Source organism: Trichophyton verrucosum (genome assembly GCF_000151505.1).
Source record: "Trichophyton verrucosum HKI 0517 chromosome Unknown contig00198_1.f1.exp, whole genome shotgun sequence".
NCBI lineage: Eukaryota > Fungi > Ascomycota > Eurotiomycetes > Onygenales > Arthrodermataceae > Trichophyton > Trichophyton verrucosum.
In genome coordinates, this window is record NW_003315524.1 from 43,256 (window position 1) to 65,954 (window position 22,699).

At 49.7% G+C, this 22,699-nt stretch overlaps 9 protein-coding genes across 9 annotated transcripts; 5 read left to right on the forward strand and 4 right to left on the reverse strand.

Moving 5' to 3' along the window:
* Positions 1 to 768: 768 nt before the first annotated feature.
* On the reverse strand, positions 769 to 4,002 carry TRV_02123 (uncharacterized protein; the record flags this gene model as incomplete). Its single annotated transcript, XM_003023690.1, has 6 exons — positions 769 to 1,189; positions 1,225 to 1,342; positions 1,443 to 1,517; positions 1,559 to 1,638; positions 1,745 to 3,706; positions 3,785 to 4,002. The coding sequence occupies 6 exons, from the start codon at positions 4,000 to 4,002 to the stop codon at positions 769 to 771; spliced, it is 2,874 nt and encodes a 957-aa protein (XP_003023736.1).
* A 432-nt stretch (positions 4,003 to 4,434) lies between these two features.
* Positions 4,435 to 6,809, reverse strand: TRV_02124 (uncharacterized protein; the record flags this gene model as incomplete). Its single annotated transcript, XM_003023691.1, has 3 exons — positions 4,435 to 5,857; positions 5,950 to 6,301; positions 6,470 to 6,809. The coding sequence occupies 3 exons, from the start codon at positions 6,807 to 6,809 to the stop codon at positions 4,435 to 4,437; spliced, it is 2,115 nt and encodes a 704-aa protein (XP_003023737.1).
* A 456-nt stretch (positions 6,810 to 7,265) lies between these two features.
* Positions 7,266 to 8,282, forward strand: TRV_02125 (uncharacterized protein; the record flags this gene model as incomplete). Its single annotated transcript, XM_003023692.1, has 1 exon — positions 7,266 to 8,282. The coding sequence occupies one exon, from the start codon at positions 7,266 to 7,268 to the stop codon at positions 8,280 to 8,282; it is 1,017 nt and encodes a 338-aa protein (XP_003023738.1).
* A 596-nt stretch (positions 8,283 to 8,878) lies between these two features.
* Positions 8,879 to 10,798, forward strand: TRV_02126 (uncharacterized protein; the record flags this gene model as incomplete). Its single annotated transcript, XM_003023693.1, has 1 exon — positions 8,879 to 10,798. One exon carries the CDS (start codon positions 8,879 to 8,881, stop codon positions 10,796 to 10,798), a length of 1,920 nt encoding a protein of 639 aa, XP_003023739.1.
* Positions 10,799 to 13,704: 2,906 nt separating this feature from the next.
* TRV_02127 (uncharacterized protein) lies at positions 13,705 to 15,105 on the forward strand (the record flags this gene model as incomplete). Its single annotated transcript, XM_003023694.1, has 3 exons — positions 13,705 to 14,356; positions 14,423 to 14,577; positions 14,644 to 15,105. The coding sequence occupies 3 exons, from the start codon at positions 13,705 to 13,707 to the stop codon at positions 15,103 to 15,105; spliced, it is 1,269 nt and encodes a 422-aa protein (XP_003023740.1).
* Positions 15,106 to 16,358: 1,253 nt separating this feature from the next.
* TRV_02128 (transcription factor TFIIA complex subunit Toa1, putative) lies at positions 16,359 to 17,619 on the forward strand (the record flags this gene model as incomplete). Its single annotated transcript, XM_003023695.1, has 2 exons — positions 16,359 to 16,364; positions 16,390 to 17,619. 2 exons carry the CDS (start codon positions 16,359 to 16,361, stop codon positions 17,617 to 17,619), a joined length of 1,236 nt encoding a protein of 411 aa, XP_003023741.1.
* Positions 17,620 to 18,745: 1,126 nt separating this feature from the next.
* On the reverse strand, positions 18,746 to 19,039 carry TRV_02129 (uncharacterized protein; the record flags this gene model as incomplete). Its single annotated transcript, XM_003023696.1, has 1 exon — positions 18,746 to 19,039. The coding sequence occupies one exon, from the start codon at positions 19,037 to 19,039 to the stop codon at positions 18,746 to 18,748; it is 294 nt and encodes a 97-aa protein (XP_003023742.1).
* Positions 19,040 to 19,500: 461 nt separating this feature from the next.
* TRV_02130 (uncharacterized protein) lies at positions 19,501 to 21,918 on the reverse strand (the record flags this gene model as incomplete). Its single annotated transcript, XM_003023697.1, has 3 exons — positions 19,501 to 19,757; positions 19,841 to 21,096; positions 21,197 to 21,918. The coding sequence occupies 3 exons, from the start codon at positions 21,916 to 21,918 to the stop codon at positions 19,501 to 19,503; spliced, it is 2,235 nt and encodes a 744-aa protein (XP_003023743.1).
* A 69-nt stretch (positions 21,919 to 21,987) lies between these two features.
* On the forward strand, positions 21,988 to 22,651 carry TRV_02131 (uncharacterized protein; the record flags this gene model as incomplete). The annotated part of the gene is made up of 3 exons (XM_003023698.1): positions 21,988 to 21,990; positions 22,050 to 22,268; positions 22,457 to 22,651. 3 exons carry the CDS (start codon positions 21,988 to 21,990, stop codon positions 22,649 to 22,651), a joined length of 417 nt encoding a protein of 138 aa, XP_003023744.1.
* Between the last annotated feature and the right edge of the window lie 48 nt (positions 22,652 to 22,699).

Genomic DNA, 22,699 nt, shown 5'->3' on the forward strand with positions numbered 1-22,699 from the left:
ACGGTGTGTTGGTATTTCGTCCATGGGGATCTTCGGGCTTGGATCCAGCACACAGCACCTTCGTTGAATCGCTTGCACTGTATATAGCTAAGTAGTATTAAGTTAGTTAGTTGCCTCGATGTGGTTTGGATATAAGAACGAGAGAGCTCCGAGGACAGTATCTAAGGGGTTCATTCCCTAAGCTTTGTAATGAGGCGCCCTTGAAACGGGGAGCTGATACTATTAATCCATGCTAGTAGAACTCGTCACCCAGATACTAAAAGAAGTCAGAAATGTACCCAAGGTAGAGAAAGGAGAGGCCAAAAACTAGACTTACAGGATTCAGTAACAGCTGATATAGTCCCCTTGTACTATTCAATTCAAGGGGGCAGTCCTTCTTAATTCCGTGGACGACCAAGCATCGCCTAGAAGATATTGCATTGTGATAGGACTTTTGTTACATTGCTGGTCTGGCAACTGACATCGACTGAAGCTTGTTGTAGCGATCGGGACTTGGGTCCCCGTTGTACTCCAGGTTCGAGGCTTGTGTTGAGTGTCGTCGCTTCAATGAGTAGATCGAATATAATTTGTTAGAAAGCCGTTGCCCTTAACGGGGTGGACCGCGGTTTTCTCGTTGAATCCCCTCGATGATAATATTCCTATAGGCTGGTAGGGCGGCCAGAGATATCGGCCACAGTCGAGGCAGCACATAAGGGAGTGAGGTCCCGATTATGGCGTCTCTGGTTGGAAGATTCATGACAAGACACCTTATCCTGACACCGTTGGGGCTTAGAGACAAAGTCGACGGCGGAACTGTCTAGCAAAGAACGCATGTCTTCCATATCTCGGATGGTGTCCCCGTTCTAAATATCCAGCCGGAAATGGTCCTTGGGCGCCATGGGGGATGGGGGTTGGATCAAACTCTTCCTGCTGAATAGGGGACCGGGGCCTGGTTGGTGAGTCTGACATCTTTGTGCATGCCAGGCAAGGCCTCTGTGCAGTCTTTGGGTGTGCATCGCCCAGAGAAAGAGACCCTTGAATCATGCTGCCTCCGTGACCAGAGCGAATGCATTCGGGTATATTGATATCTATGTGCCTGAAGAAGGCAGAATCCCCTGGGAAACAAGGAGTTGCAGGGCATTGTTCTACTGCTGGTCGAAGCAGCAACAAGCACGGCAAGTGGTGAATTTCATGGACATGCAGAGTGATGCTGTATCCCCCGACAAGGGGACGGCAAACACATACCTGCAACCCCAGTAGGGAGAGGGAGGAAGGGAGGAAGTTTCGTGTGGTTGGAAATAAAAAAGGAAGAGAAAAGGATTTGGGAAGTTGGGGGAATTCAGGGGGTTTATATAGACGGCATCTACGGTCAGTGAATGTCAAGTCAAGCAGTGATTAATGGTCTGTCATTCAATGTCTATCAAGTTAGCCTGCCACCACAGTGACGTGGTCTCTTAATTTACTCAAGCCGGCTTCATCGTCAACATTCACCTGTACCTGTCCAGCGGGATCCAGCAGCAGTGACATATCTCGGCTGCCTGCAAGTAAGTGAATGGCCAGGGGCCACCGCCACTCTAACCTTCCGCAACATCGTAGCTGTTTGACTTGTGCTTGGGAGTAAATTTGAAGTCCTTGTCTGCTGGACCAAGGAACATTTCACTGCATACAGGGAAGATGCATTAGTAACTACTCTTTCTTCAACGAAAGGAAAGAAAACGGGTGCATGCAACGCATGGAATAGCGGTAAGGTGTTTTGGTCACTTACGAAATTTTGATCCAGTCAAGATAGTTGTCGCTTGAGAGCAGTGTCTCCAGATCATCACGGCCTCTCCATGCAGGGGGCCGGTCATTGATCTTGGGCGGGAGGTATTCCAGGATACCGACCGGAACATATCTGCAAGTAAAGCTCAGCCATTCCAGCAAGAATCGTCTCGTGGTTCCGATTCCGTGCTCGTCAGATCCCCATGCCTCAAGGCCGTGCTTCACGAAGCGCTCAATATACGCTAGTCGCTCAGAGGACGATTTGTCCAAGTACTGACCGGCTTGAATTTCTTCGAAGATCCAAGGCTTGATTAGCGCACCTCGTGCTACCATTACACTGTCAACGCCAGACTTGTCGACGGCAGTATTGTAATCTGCATGTGAGTAGCAGTCTCCGTTTCCAATAAAGTATACTTTCCCTCCAGGTGGGAGATGTCTTTCATCTGGCTCCCGGATGGTATCTGAGACCTCATCTCTCTTTGCATTAAGTCGTTTGACCAACGCTGAGCATTCGGATATATACTCCCAGTCGGCTTCACGCGTATACCGCTGCTGACGGCTTCTTCCATGCAGAGTGAGTGCGCCGATACCCGCTGGCCCTTGTCCAAGTTCGTTAGACTCGTAACCACCGATAACCAGACGCTCCGCTAGCTTGAGCGCAGTGGGATAGTTGTCCTTTGTGCCCATGCGGATTTTGGCAGATATGGGGACTTCCCCTGAAACCGCATTCATACCACGGAGGATCTTCTCCAGCTTAGACGGATGTTCCAGAAGTGCAGAGCCGGCTCCGTCACGGTAAACGAGATCTATTGGACAGCCACAGTTGAGATCAACGACACGGAGATGCGGGCAGAGAGCGGTGAGGATCTCTGTAGCTTTCAATGCTTGCCATGGTCTGTTCCCTGCAATCTGGGCTCCAAATTTGAGATCGCGAGAGTGATCGTATCCCTTAACGACGGGTTGCTTGGGTGATATTGTTGGGGGTAAAATCTCAGATTCATGGGCCTTCATCAACGCCCATTCTCCCTTGGTGCCTTGCATCAACGGCAAGCTCATGGCCATTTCAGAGTATGTAAACTGGGCGCCTAGCTCGACACACAGCCTCCTAAACGGCAGGTTCCCCTGGGTCGTCAATGGTGCAAGGACAGGCGTTTCGGGTCCAAAATAAAGTCTTCTCTTTTCTGATGGTAGGAAAGGCGGTTCTGTATATCGAGCTCTATTCTCCTCGGAGTTCTCTTTTGCTTTGGCCTCCCCATTGCCGTCTACCTCTGCCTTGCCGTTCGTTTCTTTCCCGTCAGCTTCCTCTTCGAAATTTCGCCCATGGAACCGCTCTTCCAGCTCCTTGGACGTCACCGTTATCCAGTCATTGAACGCATCCGCCTTGGGTGTCAGGTACTTCTTCCTTGTCATCAACTGTTTATTCTCCGTTGATACCAGATTCACAACTCCCAATTCTGTGGCATTAATCGAGGAGGTTGTCGCTGAAGATGATATGGCCTTCTTTTTCTTCTCTTCATCTTCAACTAAAATCAGCTTCTTCCTTCCGTCCTCGTGTTCTCGCTCAGCCATATGCGACCCAACAAACCGACACCTCCAACCTGCAGAGCAGACACCGAAGGCATCCCAGACAGGACAAACGCCACCAAAAGTTGTTAGATCCGCCTTTTTGTGCTCCTTCAAATACTTGCGTAGGTTGTGCTCGAACTTGCAGTTATCACCATACTGGCACGGTTTTGGCGAGAACTCCGGGTTATGCGTAATGGTTCCGCATAGACCCTTTTCATCCTGCGATCTCTGAAAGCGACGGTTTGTATTTTTGCCCTTTTGCTTCTCGCGACGTTTCTTGCCCTGTTTGCCCTCGCCGTCTCGGTCATTGTATCCAGCTGCCTCAGCAGCATCGTCATCTCGTCCTGAATTATTATTAGCCGGCGCATCATATCCGTCTTTAGGGAATGTTATAATGTATCTACGAATAATTCCAATTAGAACTGCTTTCATCATTTAACGTCTTGATATCTGGGGTTGAAGCGGGGGATATAAGTACTCTGCTTTTATAGGCGCCAGTCCCTTTCTACGCTCTGGGCCATCTTTAGGCTTGGGAGAAGTAGTAACTGGCGATTCATCGTCTAATTTCACTCTCTTAGATGGCGGTCCTTCAGTATTGTCGCGTGTTCCATCACTGGCGCTTTCAAGCGGTCGTCCCTTTGAGGCCTCTGGCTCCGGCGCACCAGAAGGCGCTGACTGTTGCGCATCGGAGGACATCCTTAATTCGAATAGACTGCATCAACCGGCATCTATGCCGCTGGTTTGCGCTCGTTAAGTAATTGAAGCGCAGTTGTGGGCGAAGATATGGTTTCCTGGTCGACTTTTATACAAAACGAAGAGATTTAACCTTTGCTTTTTGGGGGTCAAACCTTAAATATTCCGAGAACCGACGGCAGTCAAAAACCATTGATTGCACTGTAAAAGCTTATCTATCTATCTATATGCAAATACATGAATGAATAGTCGAGGCGGGTTAAGATGCAAACAGTCAATAGTCTATTTTTGCTACCGTATATGCATATGGAAAGGAAAGTAGGATACGATATCCTCAATCCTGCTCTGAGGGTATCAAACCAGCGCGTAGATAAAAAAAAGGTAGCCGTCCCAAAACTCCGGTCAAATGTGTAAATAAGCTGATAAACAGTGGGTTCAGGAAATTTCCATGCCGTCCTCTTCGTCGATGTCAAGGTCGTCTTCCAGTCCTCCTGCAGCAACGGCCACTCGTGGTCTTCTTGGGCTCGTGGCGTCGTATCTTTCCGTAAGGATATCACGCAACTCAGCCTCATGCCCAGTCAGAATTCGAGCTTCGGTGTCGACAACCTCGCAGAGGTCGATCATACTCTGTTTGCTGAGCAAGCGGAACCCTTCGCTGCGAACGATTCTACCCCAGTTTGCAAGACAGAAGGAAGCAGCACGACGCCTGAGCCAGTCTTCGTCAGTGCGGCCAGCTCGTTCCCAGATAATAGCAGCAGTGTCGACGTCGAGTTCCCGGCTGAGGCGGTTCACGCAAAGAAGTCTGAGTTTTGGCATGTCGTACATATTTGCCATCACTAGCATGCCTGCAACCTCGAGGACGCTGGGGCTGACTTCAGAATCCCCAGAGATACAATCTGTGTATAGATAGTAGAGAAACGCTCTGACTACACGGTAGGGCTCTGGTATGTGCATTCTGTTTGTGTGGTATTCTGCCATTTTCGCTGCATAAAGGCGTTGGAAGTGAGGCCATCGGGCATACAGTATGATGCGGTGAACGTGTATCGGCGGAGATCTCGCAGCATCCTCGGGCAGGAATTCTGACGCTCTTTCGTCCCCTTCAGACTGGCCGTACGAGAATTCAGCATCGTCCATGTCTGCGGTAATGATGAAATCTGACCCACAACCAGACTCTGGGGGCTGATCAAAGACCGAAGCAAGCCCAGCACCGAGGTTACTCAGAGTATTTTGCCGCTCAGAGGCAAGGATACGATTCTGCTCCGTGGCTTCACGGCCCAGTACCCCGTATTTTTCGAGATCAATAGTAAGTATGGCGTCTAGTCGGTTATCTCCCCCAAGATCCAAGTTTCCAGAGCTGGAGCCAAACAGCCAGGCCGTACTTCCGGCCTCATCGATGGTACAGTAGTGCCAGCGGTTTTCAACCGGAAATATCTCCTGACCATTTGCTAGTTTCTGCCAGCGTAGGGAGTCCATCTCCATGGTGGACAGGTTACATTCCCAGGGTTTGACCGTTTCAGAGGGAGTGACGAGATCGAGGAGTAGGCCCGATGAATAAACGTGGAAGTGCGTTCCAGACCGTAGAGCTGGTACATACGGTCCTGAGTGGAACTTGAGGGAAGATATGGCACCTGGTGCAGTCGGTTTACGACGAGAATTTGCTGATCGGATTTGGGTGTTAGCGGCATTGGGAGCGAAACTGTTCAACCGTCCAGTCGTTGGCGGAGTGTTATTTGGGGAGTCTAAACTTGTTAGTAGCTGTTTTCCATTATCTGGGATGAATTTGGCATCATAATACCTTGCTCTGTTGAGGATATCCTCTCGAGTGATGGGGTACCCTTGAGATCCAACCACCACAGATCTGTGCATCGCTCCATATCCGCACCCAGTCCACCAAATACCCAGAGACGACCACCCCACACCCACGCAGCATGGTCGAAGCGAGCCACAAACCTCCATGTGCGCGACCACGTCCATGTTTTGAGGTCGAGATAGCAGATATCGTCGAGTATAAGGTTTGATTCCCCTGTTACACCGCCGATCACAAACAGTTTATCTTCGTAGATGACGGATGCATGTCGAGCTCTTCCTCGTGGGGGTTTGCCTCGGATTTCGGGCGAAGTCCAGGTTGCTGTTTTGATGTCGAATACAATAACGTCGTTAAGGTGTTCGGGACGTTCATTCTCTCCTCCAAAGACGATAAGTTTGTCACCCTGGTAGAAAGACGCGGTATGTCCTGGGGAGAAACCACTAGTGTTAGCCACTTGAGACAGAGCAGAGATAAACAGCAAGAGTATCTGAAGGACTAACCCATGCGAACTCCAGGAATGTCCCCGAAGTTATCAACTAGAGCCCATCTCCGGGTAGTGAGGTCTAATTTTAGGACGTGGTTGTAGACTAGAAATCAGCAGACAGGGATGTTAAAAGCCAGGCGTGATTGTAAGCTATGATAGACCAATGGGACTAAACGAACCCTCATCCGTCTCCTGATCAAAGCCTCCAAAGGCATAGATCTCATTATTTCCGCAGTACGTTATGGAAGCATTTACAAGACAGATTGGGACCTGTCCAACCGCAGTCTCCAGCTTAGGGCTGCTACCGTCACTGCTTCCGCGGCGACTCTTAGGCGGGCTAGTGGGCATGAGGTAGGTCGGTGTCGAAGTGCCGTTGAGGTGGTAGTTGGAAGAGTGTTGGTTGGGGGGACGGTTCAAGCCAGGGGCAGCGTTGTTAGACAAACCACCAGCGTTGCTGTTCAACGAGAGGTGGGCTGGCTGCTGAGACCCAGCCCCATTTGGGGCCATGGAGAATGACATGCTGGGCGATATGGGGCTGTTTTAGCAGCTACTCTGGAATAACAGTCACGTAAAACATTAACGGACAACAGACTGGTCAAGACTCAGGCCACAGCATCAGACGTCGGATGTTGGCCGCTTCAAACAAGTTCAGGCCCTGCTGCTGTCTCTCAAGGTTGCATAGGGCAGAGGACGAGAGGATGATATCACCAGAAGGAAAAAAGAAGAAAAAAAGTTAGAAAAGCGCGCGATTACTTAAGCGCGGCGGCAAAGTTTATGGAATCGCGCAGATCACGTGCTGTGTTGGTCATCATTTAAGCGTTGCCACGACATAGGAGGTACTTAGGTTGTAGGTACCTGCACTCTTATATACCCTGGTTTTTATCCAAATATAATATTTCCAATGGCGCCAGTAGCTGGGTTTCCCCCTTATGGAGCTTGGCTCCGAAGTTGAACTACCTGGAAGGTTACTTCTAGATGCGATCTCGGGATTGTGATCCCATTGCTATCTCCGTGATAGCAAATGCTGGAGCCGACACTTTGCGGAATCAGCCTTTGATTGATAAATTCACTCCAGCCATTCTGTGCTTCGAGAGAACCATTGTCAAGATGTGGACTCCTGTAGAACTCCCATATTTCTGCGATACAGATGGCTTGCCCGCACCACTCCCTACTACAGATGAGATCATGTCGTCCACGACACTTCTTAAAGATCGCCTTGGACAGAAGATGGCACGAGTTGGCCAGCACTTTGTTGTCAAATATGGCCAGAGCACAACTGAAGTTGAGGGGCACAATCTTCTGTTTGTTGAGCATAACTTGCACAATATTGTCCGCGCACCGCGGCTCTATGCCATGTATCGGGATTTGGATGATAGATTGTTCCTTGTTATGGAGTTCCTCGAAGGAGAATCTTTGGACGGACTTTGGAAAGCGCTCTCGGATGATGAGAAGTCGCATATTATGTCCAGGTTAAAGGACATGTTTGACGGGATGCACTCTCTACCTTCGCCTGGTTTCTACGGCAGCGTTGACAAAGGCTGTATGCCTCATCATCTTTTCTACTCATATCCCGCGGACCAGAGTATATCTGGTCCTTTCCTTCATGAAAACGAAGTGAATAATGCTATAGCTGGCAAACTCCGCAGCATCTTTACCTACAACAAAAAGTACAGCTACAAGTCCGATTTCTACGAGCGCCACCTCTCTCGTGTACTCTCGGGCCACCGACCAGTCTTTTCTCACTCTGATATCTATAGAAAAAATATCATGATTCACAAAACTGACAAACATACCCCAGAGAAGTGCGATTACATTGTTGCGCTGGTGGACTGGGAATATGCAGGCTGGTATCCAAGTTACTGGGACTATGCGATTTCATTTACACACTTTTGTTGGGACGACGATTGGCCGGAAAGATTTGAATGCTTTTTAGAACCTTGGCTTGCTGAAGCAGCTCTAGTGAGAATGTTCTACCAGGAAATATTCTTTTAGATTTAGAAAAGCAGGCTTGAAAGATCAAGATCAACATATGCAAAGGTATGGGAAGTAACCAAATAATATGTGGCTATTAAACATAAATGGGAGAACACCATTATATTGGTGGTTTGGAGCTCATGTCAAGGCGCTGGATTTAAGCTTAGCTCCGTGTCCCCCCCTTGGATCTGAGCCAGGCACGTGACATCCAGGGGCAACCGATGCTTGGCGGTCCCACTTAGGCGGCGCGGAAAAACTTTAGTTCTCGCTAGTCCAATAACAGTTAGTGTGGCTTGGCGAACGTTGTCCTGGAAACGGCAAAATGTAAATAAAAGAACTCCTGGAGCTCAACTTCATCTTCAACTCTTCCTCTTCTTCTTCCTCGTCCTCATCCCTCATTCACCCTTATTTCCCCCTCCGTATCCCTCTTAAGTCTTGTCGACGACTTATCTCCTTTACTCTGCATCTCTTTGCTATCCGTACTTGCATTACTCGAGCAGAGTTACCCTTGCATCAGCCTATATAGATCGGCTCTATCAAAAAAGCGACCTGATTTCTACCCCTTTCCCTAGTTGCACTTCCACCAGCTGCATAGCTTTTCATATCTACACACAATGTCTACTGTTACTGTGTGCACCCCCATCAAGAGCCATCATGGCCTCTTCTCTACAAAGACCGCTGGCGGCCGCATCCCCCTCACTCCTTCACCCCGCGCCAGAAACGCCAGCTTCTCAGGAAATCTATCCAAGGATGATGCATCCCCCTTCACTCCGCCTCGTCAGACAGGTGATGGTGCCCGATCAAGCTCTCAGTCAGTCTATGGCAACGGTAACCTTGCCTCCCACTTCGCCAAGTCAGTGACCAAAACTCGACAGGCTTCCAAGGGTAACTACCGGGACTCCCCAAAGTCCAATATTGCCCGTGTCAGACAGGAGCCACGCCACCTTGAGCCCGCGGTATCAGACTGGACTCTCACTGGAACCGGTCCAGCACAGTCTCAGACGCCAAGCAAGAAGCGAGCCTCAAAGAAGGAGTCGACTATCACCAGATCTAGAGCGTCTAAGCCAACTAAGACTACCATCCGTCTCCCCCACACTGTTGCTGACAGGTTCATCCCTAACCGCAGCACCAGTGAGGGCCTAGTCACTGCAGGCAGTGCAAAGTCTGACGGGGCTACCCAGAGACCCAAGACCAGCAGTGGTGAGGGCTCTACCGTTCTGGCAAATGCCGCTAGCGCCTTTGATATCAACGGCCACAGCCGTGATGACGATCTTGCCGAGGCTTTTGGAGATCTTGGAATTAATGACAATGATAGCACCACCAGCAGCAGTGGCAGCAGCAGCTACTCACGTCCGGACCCGGAGGCTATTGCGTACAAGTCTTCTCTCGCTGATGCCTGTGGTGTCTCCTTGAAAACTCGTATCCTAGAGTTCAAGCCTGCTGCCCCTGAATCCTCTAAGCCAATCGACCTTCGCTCGCAATACAACCGTCCACTCAAGCACTCAACTGCGCAAACTGCTCAATTCCGTCGACGAGTTCAGACTGCTCCTGACCGGGTTCTAGACGCCCCAGGACTGGTTGATGACTATTACCTCAACCTGCTGGACTGGAGCTCCGGCAACCAGGTAGCTATCGGTTTGGAGCGCAATGTGTACGTCTGGTCAGCAGATTCCGGTGGTGTAAGCAGTCTCCTTGAGTGCCCTTCAGACACATACGTGAGCAGTGTCAAGTGGAGTGGTGATGGAGCATACGTTGGTGTTGGTCTCGGAACTGGCGAAGTCCAGATCTGGGATGTCGAAGAAGGTACTAAGCTCCGAAGCATGTTTGGCCATGAAACTCGTGTCGGTGTTATGGGTTGGAACAAACACACTCTTTCCACTGGTGCTCGAAGCGGCCTCGTCTTCAACCACGACGTCCGCATCGCCCAGCACAAGACTGCCGAGCTCGTCTCTCACACCTCCGAAGTCTGTGGTCTCGAATGGCGATCTGACGGTGCCCAGTTGGCTACCGGTGGAAACGACAACCTTGTCTCAATCTGGGACTCTCGCTCTCTATCAGCTCCCAAGTTCACCAAGACCAACCACCGTGCTGCCGTCAAGGCCCTCAGCTGGTGCCCATGGCAACTGAACCTCCTTGCTACCGGCGGTGGCTCCTATGACCGTCACATCCACTTCTGGAACACCACCACCGGCGCCCGCACCAACAGCATCGACACCGGTTCCCAGGTCACCAGTCTCCGATGGAGCAACCACTACCGCGAGCTTGTCAGCTCCAGCGGTTTCCCAGACAACTCTCTGAGCATCTGGAGCTACCCATCTCTCGTCCGCAACGTCGAGATCCCAGCTCACGAGACCCGTGTCCTCCACAGCTGCCTCAGCCCCGACGGCCAAATGCTGGCCACCGCCGCTGCTGACGAGAGCTTGAAGTTCTGGAAGATCTTCGAGCGCAAGCCAGGCACCGCCGCCTCCACCACCAGAGAGGCCGGTCTCAGCAGCAAGGGAAGCAAGATGGCAAAGCAGATGACCATCCGATAGACGAACAAAGTGTGTTCCGCTAACTAACTACTAACCCTACTTATGCACTCACGGTATTCAAAATGGCGTCGGTTCAATTCTTTACGGGCGATACCCTCTTCCGGCGTTTCAAACTTGTCACTTGCATATATCGTGTGGCGCTGTCGTCTTTGGCATTTGCATGTTTCTGTCTTATTATTATTGGTCTCTGTTAGGTCTTCATCTTCTTTCTTTAACTATCGGCGTTGGTGTGGTTATGCATTTGAGTTTAAGCTTAGCCTCTAGCTAGAACTAATAACATCCACATCTTCGATGGATATACAAATCTTCTTTTTTTTTATGACGACACTGACTCTCAGAAAACGAATTATCAAACCGCTGGACCAAAAAGAGAATCCTCTTATTAGCTGCAGAGAGAGTCGTTACAGCATTGACACGAATATAAATCATAGCTGCATCCTCCTTGAAGTTACGTCGCGCTGCCATGGCATCAGCGTCTTCGTCGTGGCAGCAGCCGTCGCCCTATATATAATATCCATTGCAATGTCTTCTACAACACCGGTCACGGAGTGCTCAATACCAGCAGACGCGAACGATCGTCCAGCCCTTTGGACCCCAGACGACAGGCCCGGTCAAAATGGCACGCTCGATCGCCACAGGAGAAAGCGTCGTCTGGCCAGGAGTATTCGCTTGAACGCGGCGGGCCTCCGAGATGTCCTTCTTTTCATGCATGAGAATCGCGTGGGGAATAACATCTCTTGGACAGATGAGTTTGTGTTCAAGTTTGTCCCGAAGACATTCGAAGGGGCCACTGTTACCAAAAGTGTAGCTGCAAGCGTGTTGAGAGATTCCATCGCTCCTTCGTGCTTCGCAATTTTTCCTTCGTAGGTGATATGCTTCTGTTAATTCTATGAATCATGAGAACTAATCAACGGGTTCCGACTACTTATAGAGCTCATACAGAGTCTATTGGGCTCAGTGGATCCCCAGAGCGCTTAGTCCATGAGATATATTGGGACGGAGCAGAACCTGTTGTTCCCCCAGAATTACGGGATATGCCAAATCTAGCTTTGGTTCAGCGGAAACCAGGCAATATACAACTCGAGAGCGTGTGAGCAGGCTGTAAAATCATACATAGTTTCTGAACAATTTTCTCTAAATCTCAATGAGATGTTTTTTCATATGGAACCATTTGGTTTATAGAGGTGCTTGAAAATTTTGGCCCGCGGAGGCTGGTGATAGCCAACGCTGGACATGTCGTGGATGATGCCCCTTGTATAAAAGTCGAAGATTCTGAGAGTGCAAACACTTAAACGTTGCAGATCGTTTGTCAATTTGAACGAATAGCAGAGACAAAATGGTTTAGACGCGGGAAACACTACAACCCTCGACCGCCCACATTGAACGAGATATGTCTCCTCGGGACTTCTGGCATAACCCCTCATGGTTTACAATTGAGATTCAAGGATATCAATTGTAATTATTTATCAAACCGCTGGGCTAAAAAGGGAAGTCACTTATTGGCTGCAGAGATATGGTAGTTATATCATTGCCACTATTCCAACCCTGACCCCGATGTTACAGGCCACCCGGAATTGGTCGCTCGAGATCCAAAGCTAGGCGATGTGACAGCCCTTCAAGAATAAGTGGAGATAAGCCCCCTCTAGGTTCTCCTACGCTGTCTCCTCGTTGGGAAATACGAGTCCTCCTGGTTCGACCTACTGCCGGATGTTCAACGCTACCTGAATACCAACCCCTCTCTAGTAACGTCGACGTCGCCCTACGAAGTCCTTTATGGTGTTATACCTAGACTTCTATCAACATCTACACCGACGTCCGCCTTGCTTCTAGACAAAGACGCCCTCCGCTGTTCCATCCGCGATACTCAGGCTCTTGTGGTAGCGCGAATGGCTACTAACGCATTGAATACTCGTCTGCTCCCTGCTATTCGGGAAGGTGACTACGTCTTCCTACGAGTCTCCGGTTCTGCTGAGAAAGGATACTCCCTTCCGAACTCCTTAAAGCTGTCTGTCCTCCGCCGCGGGCCTTTTCTTGTTCTTAAGAAGGTGTCCCCTCTGGCGTACCGTCTCCAACTTCCTGATACCTGGCGTATCCATCCCGTCATCTCGGTTGCTCATCTCGAACCTCAATAAATATGATGCAATAGCATCATATACTGAAGGTACACTCTTCCAAGTCAATCGCCATGATAGAGAAAATCATCTCTATACTCTCTAGGTCAAGTGGGAGCTTCCTACACGACCATTCGCTGAAGACTGCGATGCATAGATGTTTGGTTTTTGATAAAGAAAATCATCACCTTAGGTATACATTGCGGTTCTGGAAGTGGTATTAATATTTTTTGTCTTTTATTGCGAAGAAATTTGGCTCTCATTGGATGTTGGTTTGTGTTTTGGCTATTTTAACGACTTCCCTTGACTTTATATAAATCTCTGGCGGGTTAACCAACCAACTAGTTAACTGATATAGAGAATCATGGATTAATATTCCAACCATCAGGCACTCACAACTAGTAGTGATCCATCTTTGTGGCACGTATAAGACTTCTATAAAGTAGTTTTCAATTATACTTCGTCTTTTGCACTTGTAGAGGCGTGACCAGCTTACCATTCCACTACGCAATATAGATTGCCACAACAAATTATCACACAAAGTTTCTATAAGAACTTAACCAATTGCTTGAGTGATTATCAGGTCCTCTTGGCCTTATGGGTCGCCCGAGAAGAGAGATATCTTCGTACCATTTGGTCGCCTTCTAATATCTATCTAGTTGCTAGATTACCTAGCATCACCCTCAATATTATCTTCCGCCCCGGTACATATAAATACCGCTACGGAATCCTGGGGTTGGAACTGGATGCACCTCTATCGCTTCTGCCACTCTATGCACTCCGATAATCATTGCAATGCCTGAAATTAAAGAATATCTGCCCTCGAAGTATGAACCTCTACTGTCGGATGCTAACTGGGCCAAACTAGTCAAGTCAAAGAGAAATCTCCATCGAGCATTATCAGTGCCTCATCCGTCAGATATTGAAGACTTCTTAATATCTAAAACTGGTAATTTGATAATAGAAAGTGGTTATATCGAACACTGCAAGTCTGCAATACATGCGCTATACCGGTTCAGACATCTGTCCAGCCTTGAATATAAGTCTCATATCCGTGAACTTAGCATGCAGTCTGCTCTGATGGTCTCAGAATTGAGAGCCATAGGTCGACAGAAGCGTATCATTACGCAGGATATGCAAGAAGTTTTACTGAGAAATGACGACATTAATGCTGCCTACATGAATGCAATCATTGGTAAAGCTGCCATTGCTCCTGGGAAGGAGCTCAATAGAAAGTATATGTCTAAGCAGCTCCGGAAGTTAGCTGATGATTTCTATGACGGGAAAAGAGTCGCTGCTCTGGAGACTCAGGGGTATTGCCATGCATTGGGCTGGACGATGTATGATGAAGTCACAGCTACCCATTTAGTACCAGAAGGATTAGATGCCAACGCAATTGCACGTCTTTTTGGGACGACAAATGTCAATATAGACGAGCCACGAAATAGTGAGTTGTCCAAATGAGTGTATGCAACCCCATGTGCACGTTGAAGGCTAACAGCTAGATATTTAGCACTCCTTCTGCATAAAAATGTTGGCAAAGCACTGAATACTGGGTTTATCGTGATTGTCCCCGATTCAGCACCAGGCAAAGAAGTCAAATGGAAATTGATCGTGACAGATACGGATTTTCTTGACGAAACCGTCTCTCCGGGGGTTACCTGGAACGTAAGTCATGATCATATCCTCCGTGCAACAGCTAGGGAGAGACGCTGATTCACGAGATCTTCCCAGGCGCTCCATGGGCGAGAGCTTAAGTTTCTGAACGACAACCGTCCAGCCAAGCGGTATCTCTACTTCAGATTTATGATAACATATCTCATGATCAAGCGGCACGGGCAGCTAAATTGGATTCGAGAAGTAGAAGCAGTCAGACATCCTTGGAGCATCCCTGGGGAATATCTCGATCGCAGTATGCTGTCCAGTCTTGCCCGGAACGTCTCTGGCTCCATTCTTCCAAAACGCTTTTACTATGGAATGGCCTTCGAGGCAAGTTTTAGACTATTACCACCTTGGGGTGAAACTTATGAGGACCTCGAAATTTGCTTAGCGGACAGTATCTTGATGACTCCAGATTACCGTGATCCAGAGACGGTCTACTGTGGCAGTGACAATGGTATCGACGGACATGATGACCGTGATGGAGATACTGGCAGTGATAAGGACAGCGATGAATCCTTCACCCTGATCTCATAGGCATACTATCACTAGATATCAGTTTAATAGCCATTCCATGCGCAACTCACCCCCCTTTTCTCCTTTTCTAGCAGCTTCCAGGCGTAGCTATGGAGTAACTGTAGCTGTTCACGGTCCCTTCACCTTCAAGCAAGCGGCATCAGCACTCTTTCTCTCTCGATTCATATCACTCACAGGCGTTATAACCGCCATTCACAATGCAGCCCTCAGGGTGTCGCTGGTCAAGCTCATCGTTGCATTTTGCACCGAGCGAAACAACGGCGGAGTGAGGTTGTGCTGACTAAGATGGATTGGTGCTGATAGATTTCTTCTATAAATTGATTTTCTCTCTTTTACCAACAACCGCCCAAGAGCCCGAGATCGAGGTCAAATCGCCGACCACAGGCTAGAAATACAAGATAAACAGTTACGATCCTCTCTTACACCAGTCCGTATACAAACAGCTTGCTACAGACGGCGCAGAAGTGCCGGTCACCGTTGAGTGGGAGGTGATTTCGGCGTGGCGGCTCGTTGCCTGCAAATACAGCCTAGTTGGAACAGGACAAGCAACGAGAATAACAAGGGCCGCTCACTTCTACAAGTCTCTACAATCACAGCTCGCTTGCTCAGAGCAGCGCGCCTCGTCCTCGCCTCACCTTTAACTACCCTCCTCGCCGGTAGCGCCAACATCCTAGACGCCAGACAGTAACCTTCTTCTTATCATCCTTGCCGCCTGTCACTTTCTACCAAACACAAACGTTTCTCGCAAGATGTCGAACCAACTTGTGGTGAGTAACTGCGTCTGACTGTCGGTCGACAGGCTGGTCGTTCAGTCGGTGAAACCGCTGGGCCGTGTGTGAACAGTTGCTCACTCTGCTCCGTCCATCTAGGGCATGGTCTTCGACCGAGTGATCCAGGAAGTATGCGATTCTTCACAGATCGACTTCGAGGAAAGCGGTGTCGACCAGCACACGCTTGAGGAGCTAAGAAAGGTCGGTATTTCTTGTCTCTTTCGTTTGACTTCCCCCAACCCTTGTCCGGGACTCTTCGTGGGCGCAGAAAAGTCGGCCTCGTTCCCTTGCGCGACCTGACGTTGGGGAGGCGAAGGCGGGCGGTCGCGCTGTTTTTAAAGCGCCCTGTTGCCGCCTTTTTGCCTTTTTGGGGCGTTTCTGCCCGCCGCTTTTAGCCTGTCCTTCTTGCCGCTTTAACTGATGACTAAGCGACTTAGTCAGCATATCTAAGAACTTCCTGCTTGGATATGAAGGTGACTGTCGATGGCGGTATGTTGTGCTAACTGATGTATAGGGCTGGCAGTCGAAGCTGTCATCTCTTGGGGTTGCACATTTCCCGTGGGATCCGGCACCCCAGCCGCCTGTATCGCAGCCCCAGGCTACACAGCAGCAGTCCCCTATTCCTCCACCCAGTACCATCCCTTCAAATGATGCTCGAATGAACCCCCAGCCCCAACTCCATCCACAGCAGCAGCAGCAGCAGCCGCAACAGCAACAGCAACAGCAGCAACAACAACAACAGAGTCATATACCCCAACATGCCGGTCTACAGTCTGCTAATGATCATCCATCCGGCGATACTTTTGTTAAGGCCGAAGGAGGCTTCTCTCCTCCACCCCCAGGACCCCCAGCTGGCACAATTTTAGCTCAGCAGCGGGCTGCCAACGCATTGCACCAGAAGTATGGCAATGCCGCAGCCAATCAGGTTCAGCACCTGCAGTCACACTCTCAGGCTGCCTTATCTCTTCCCGGCGGACAACCGCGTTACAATCCTCCACCCATGAGCACTTCGAAACCTCAAGACTTTAGGCCACCTCAGGCACAGGCCCAGATTCAGCCCCAAGGTCAAGCGCCGGGACAACAGCAGACCCAACCCCAAAGACTACCCCAAACAGGCATTCAGAACTCACAGACGGATGGCGCGAGCGATGACTTGTCAGATTGGAAAGCAGAAGTCCAACGACGGAGAGAAGCAGCAGCCAAAAACGGTCCTGAAAATGACCGCCGTCTTAGAGATTTGGTCGAGTCAAGGAACCTCCAGCTGGAAGGCGGTGGACTTCTGGCTCCCTTGCATGAACGATACCCCAACGCTAATGGAAAGAAACGCAAAATCGTTAAGTTTGATGACCTAGACAGCTTGTCAAACCAGACAGGAGCGTCTTCTGTAGTACCGTCATCCAGTACACCAACTGAAGCTCCATCACACCCTCAGTTCGATGGACCGGACGACTATCCAGTCAAAAAGGATGATGACGAAGATGCTATTAACTCCGATCTCGATGACCCTGATGACTTACTAGATGAAGAGCAAGGTGAGGACGATGCAGTTGGCCAGGTCATGCTCTGCACATACGACAAAGTCCAGCGTGTCAAAAGTAAATGGAAGTGTGTCTTGAAAGACGGCATATTAACTTCCGACGGCAAAGAGTGCGTTTTCCCTTCCTCTACCATCCAATTTATTTTCTCTAACCTCTCGAGCAGATACGTATTCCACAAAGGAACGGGAGAATTCGAATGGTATTAGTCTCCATCCGAACAGTCGCCCGAAGAATAGATTGGAGTTGCCGACAGTGCCTCGTTGTCTTACTATCGGCGGTGAGAAAACGATTTCCTTTTTTCTTTTCTTTCCCCCATTCTGTATCCATACATTGTTACTTGTCTCTCTTTCCATCCGCGGCACAGTGTCTAGAAAAGGGACCTTCTCCTTGGCCACGACTTTACCTGTTAAGGGGCTTTCTAGTTTTTTACATACCCATGTACCCTTAAATTGAGAAAAAGAAATATGACATGATGACATTCAAATGTACAGTTTACCTTCGAGTCAGTTAAATGATGCCGGTATTTGGATTCGGTCTATCCTTTTCTATTTTTACCTTATAGACTCCACATTTAAACAAGTAGTAGCAAGGAATTTCTTCTGGCTAAGGTTGACATAGACTACTTGAACGGGACTTTTACTTTGATATCATACGGAAACAGCTGGATAGCTCTCAAGATATAGCAAGTTTAGTAGAGTTACTCGGTAGCGAACCATAAAAAGATGCAAGGGAGTAGAGGGCATCAAGACCTTGTTTAACAATTGGCTGGATAACGCAGTAGCAGGCCAAACATACAAAGTTATGGAAGAGTAATCAAACACACGGAGGCACACGTAGATAAACTAGGCGTATAATGAAGAGCATGCAAACGAAGCACACCTAGAGATCTATTTTAGAGTATAAAGGGACAATGAAATACACAAACACACTATCAAGCAGCAATTAGCAATAACCACCCTTATGAAACCCCGATAGATGATGATGATTTTTTTTTTTTCCGTGCCCTTTCCTTCATGTCCTCTTTGCCTTAACCCCCTGCTAGCAAGCATAGGGAGCAAGGAGATGAATTGACAAACCAAACCAAAAAAAAAAAAAATCAGCGAGATCCAGCAATTGAATTAAACAAAGATGTAAAAGCCAAAAAAGGGGGGAGGGGAGAAGTAGAAAGTAGAAGAAAAACAAAGCAACACAACACAGCACAGGTATGAAATCAAACAAGATGGCGAGGATGGTTTGAACTGGCTGGCTGGCTGGGACTGGCTGGCTTCGCTATGGGTATTTCGGTGTATGGTATATGTATGGGTATAGCAGGAACCAGGCAGGGTCCAGGGTTTATGACATGCCTCCAAAGCTCGAATTAACAAGGGCAATATTGAAAAAAAGAAGTATATGCAGGAACGAAAAGGAAAAGAAGAGGAGAGTGGAGGAAATGATGCCGTGTGTGATGAGGGTTGATAGGAGAGGCCGTTTTGAATCATTCAAGGCACGTAAAAGGGCTGGAAAGGAGGATGAAGGAGGAAAGGCATCACAGAGGGTGTGGTATGTACAACAAATAAAGGGGACGTATTTGATGTTGACGGGATAAGCCAATATCAAATCGCCAAAAAGGAGATGGGTAGAAAACATGAATCAGACATGAGGGAAAGGGGGGGATATCCAAACGACGGCAAATCAGGATCCAATCAATCAATCAATCAGACATGGAGATAACAAAAAGGAGGAGATCCAGAGACGATAGGAAAAAAACGGGGAAAAAGCAAAGAAAACCAAGAACTCAACACAAAAATGAGAAATGGATCAAAAGAGCAAGACAAGTTCGAAAGAAGCAAACAGAAAAACTCAACAAGGCTTTTCCCGAGGCCAATTTCAAAAGATAATAAATGATTTCCCTTCCCGTGTAATTTTTTTTTTTTGGACTCCGGATTCTCCTGTTCTCAATTTCACTCCAAGTCTCACCACCCCGATTTACGAATTCGCCGAAACGTTGTATTTTTATTCCGTGGTTGGCCATTGACTGGGCTGGCCGGGTATAAAGAGGGTATGTTATGGTATCATAATCCTTAGGTCGGGAGAATGAGAAATACACTTCACTCTAACTCCCCGATACCCGTTAGCCCGGCCCCGGCAATATTGATGTTATCTCCGTGCATGACGCCTCCGGCCGTGTTGAAAGCACGGCCTGCAGCAGCGAAAGAGAATTCTGGGTTGCATGGCGGAGAGTGTGCGCGGTGGTATTTCAGGCCGTTGAGATTCTTGTATCGCTTTCCGCAGACTTCGCAGCGGTAAGGTTTTTCTTTCTCCATGCCTAGTGTGCCGGGGTAAGGAGCACATGTTTCTGGGTCGACTATGGAGAATGTACCGTCGGCATTATCGTGCAGCTGCTGGTTGTTATGACCGTGCTGGTGATGGGAAGGTTAGCTAACGTACCAAAAAAAGAGGAAGAAGAGTGGTAGTGCAGGACACGGCTTACCGATTTGTGATATTTGAGACCGTTCTGGTTCTTGTATGCCTTTTCACATCCTATTACCGGACATCTGAATGGCTTTGGCTCATCATCTGGCTTCATAGCAAGAGTGACGTCTGGAACGCCAGCGAGTTTCTGCTGTTCCCTGATATGTTGAGCAATCTCACTGTTTGCAGCATAATGCGAGTTACCCAGTCTGAAGGGAGGAGCTTGCTGCTGCTGCTGTACTTGTTTCCCATTACCAAACCCAGTGTTTGGCCTGAATAGCCGCTTAGCAGGCTCATCGATACAAAGGTCGAGCATTCCGTTGCTTCCGAAAGTGCCAAACTGTTGTTGGCCTGGGCCAGTCCCTACAGGAGTAGCCGTTCCTTGCATGTTCATGTCACCGAATCCGCCGACGATGGAGTCATCTAGTTCGGCAGGAGTTCCGGGAGCAGAGGGTTCTGGCGTGCTTGTATACTGGGGGTTTGGCGCTTGCGGTTGCTGCTGCTGCTGTTGCTGCTGTTGCTGTTGTTGCTGAACAGGAAGAGGCATGAGAGTTGGTGTGTTGACAGATGAGACGGTTGGGTTGTTGTGGAGAGGTCTACCGGATGAAACGGGGGTACCGGGTGCTGAGCTTCGGAAGCGCTGCTGGCCCTGTAGTATGCCCATATTTAGGGGTGTTACCCTGCTTCCGCCATTCTCTTGAGCAAAGCGGGCCTGAGTGAGCGACTGCTGGTGAGTCTGTTGCTGGAAACCACTATCACTGAGAGGGTCGTCCATTTCCATATCCATGTCATCTACACTATCGATATCCGGTATATCGTTGGATTGTGGCTGGCCAAACCCAGTGGCAGTCTGCATCATGGGCTGCTGCGGTTGCTGCGGTAGTCTATGATGCGGTCGAGGGGTCCCCGGCTGGGAGGAAGCAGCTCGCCCCGGAGCAGTGGCCATATTCGGCTGCTGCTGGCTGGGCTGTGAAGGGTGCGGGGAGGCACCAATGCCTGCCCTGTTATCTGACTGAGCTGCCTGGTTTGACTGCGCAGACCGTTGTGGCGGCTGCGGGGATCTCTGGGCGTGGGCTTCTTCGTAGTGCTGGAGTAGGTCGTGTAGTGACGGGAGAGTGATGCCACAGCATGAGAAGTCGCGCATAAAGTTGGCTTCCAGCTTCGGCAGATAAGATGACGAGTGGTACGACGGTGACTGGAGAGTGAAGGGAGAAGTTCCCGTCATAATTATACTACAACTCGGTTAGCTGCCATTAAAACACGGTAATATAGAGGGAGACAAAATGTGCATATATATATATATATATATATAAGGGGATAGATAATACGCACTCATCTCTGATCCAGCTGCCTACGGAAACACCTCCCCAGCTCATACCGCCGACAAGACTGCCGGCAAGACTCTCACGCCGGGGCTTATCTCGGTTCGAGCCCACCATGGTGATGGGCTTGCTGCCGTTCGAGTACTGGGCCATGGTTGCGCTAAAGGACTCCTTGCGCGCGGCGTTGGACATGAAGTTGTTCGAGGCGACCCCGTTCCAGTTCGAGGACATGTCGGCAGCGCCGGTAGCGGCCTTCTGGAGGGCCGAGGTCAGGTTGGAAGCCTGCTGTCCTGGTGGCGATTTGGACGTCTGTCTCGCGGACAGGTCGATGGGCATGGCGCGGCCATCCATGGTGACGCTATGCTGGCTGCTGTTGTAGCGATGGTGGCGACGCTGGCCGAGCTGGCTGCGGTTCTGGTGGTGGCTGCTCTGGTGCTGGTGGTGGTGATGCTGGTCTGGCGGCGACGACGGGAACAGCGGGAATATCGAGTCGTCCTCGTCCTCGTCGTCGAACACGGGGATGTGAGCAGCCGAGGGGGAGAAGGGAGACGCAGCAGACGCCTTGCGGTTCCCCAGATGGTGGTTATGCAGCAGCTCAGGCCGGCGAGGGTTGCTGGAGACGACGCCCAGGGGAGTGCCAATCGGGGTGGACTCGCGGGTCGAGGTGCGATCTTGCTCGCTGGACGGCGGTGAGAAGTGAAGAGGAGGCGGAGTCTCGGACGAGTCGAGCATCAAGAACGCTCCCGCTGTTGCAGTCGTAGAAAGTAGAGGCTGTAGTCGTGGTTGTTGTAGTTGTAGGCGATGGTCTGAGGCGGGCGTTGTTGGTGTTGATGTCAAAGTCGAGGGCGGCCCCAGAGGAGTAGTCACAAGTCACCGCAACGGCGTCAGCAGCGGCCAGACAGCGAGGACGGCAGCCGAGGAGCACCGCGACAGAGAGCAGCAGACAGCGAGCAGTTGGACAGGACGCAGACGGAGCAGACGAAGGCAGAGGCCGTGAGGGAGAGCCAAAAGAGCAAGAGAGCAAGAGAGCAAAAGAGCGAGCGAGAGACGGGACGACGAGGAAGAACAAGACGGACGTTGAAGTAAGTCTCTCGGTGGAGCCAGAAATGGATTATCCGCCGGCTTCTTATTACCTATTTAACACGAAACTAACTCCAAACTAACGACCAAGGGCGAATAGAAGCAGAGCAAGACGAGATGGAGAATGAGTAGGGCGAGCGGACGGGTGGTTGATATATCATATCACGGCCTGCATATATGAATCTGATAGTCCGCTAGATCGCTCGAGGCCTGGGCGGTTGTTTATCAACAGCAGCCGCAGGAGGAAGAGGAGAGAGAAGAGGGAGGCAACAAACAGGAATCAGGAGGATATGACGGAGACGACGCGAACAGGCAGCTGGGAGGAGGATACAGCTTGACTTTGACTGGCCCAATGCAGGCTCCCGTTTGCCAGTCTTCGACGTAATCGATATCCACGGTTCGCTTCGAGCAAGGGAGAGCAAACTGCAGCCTC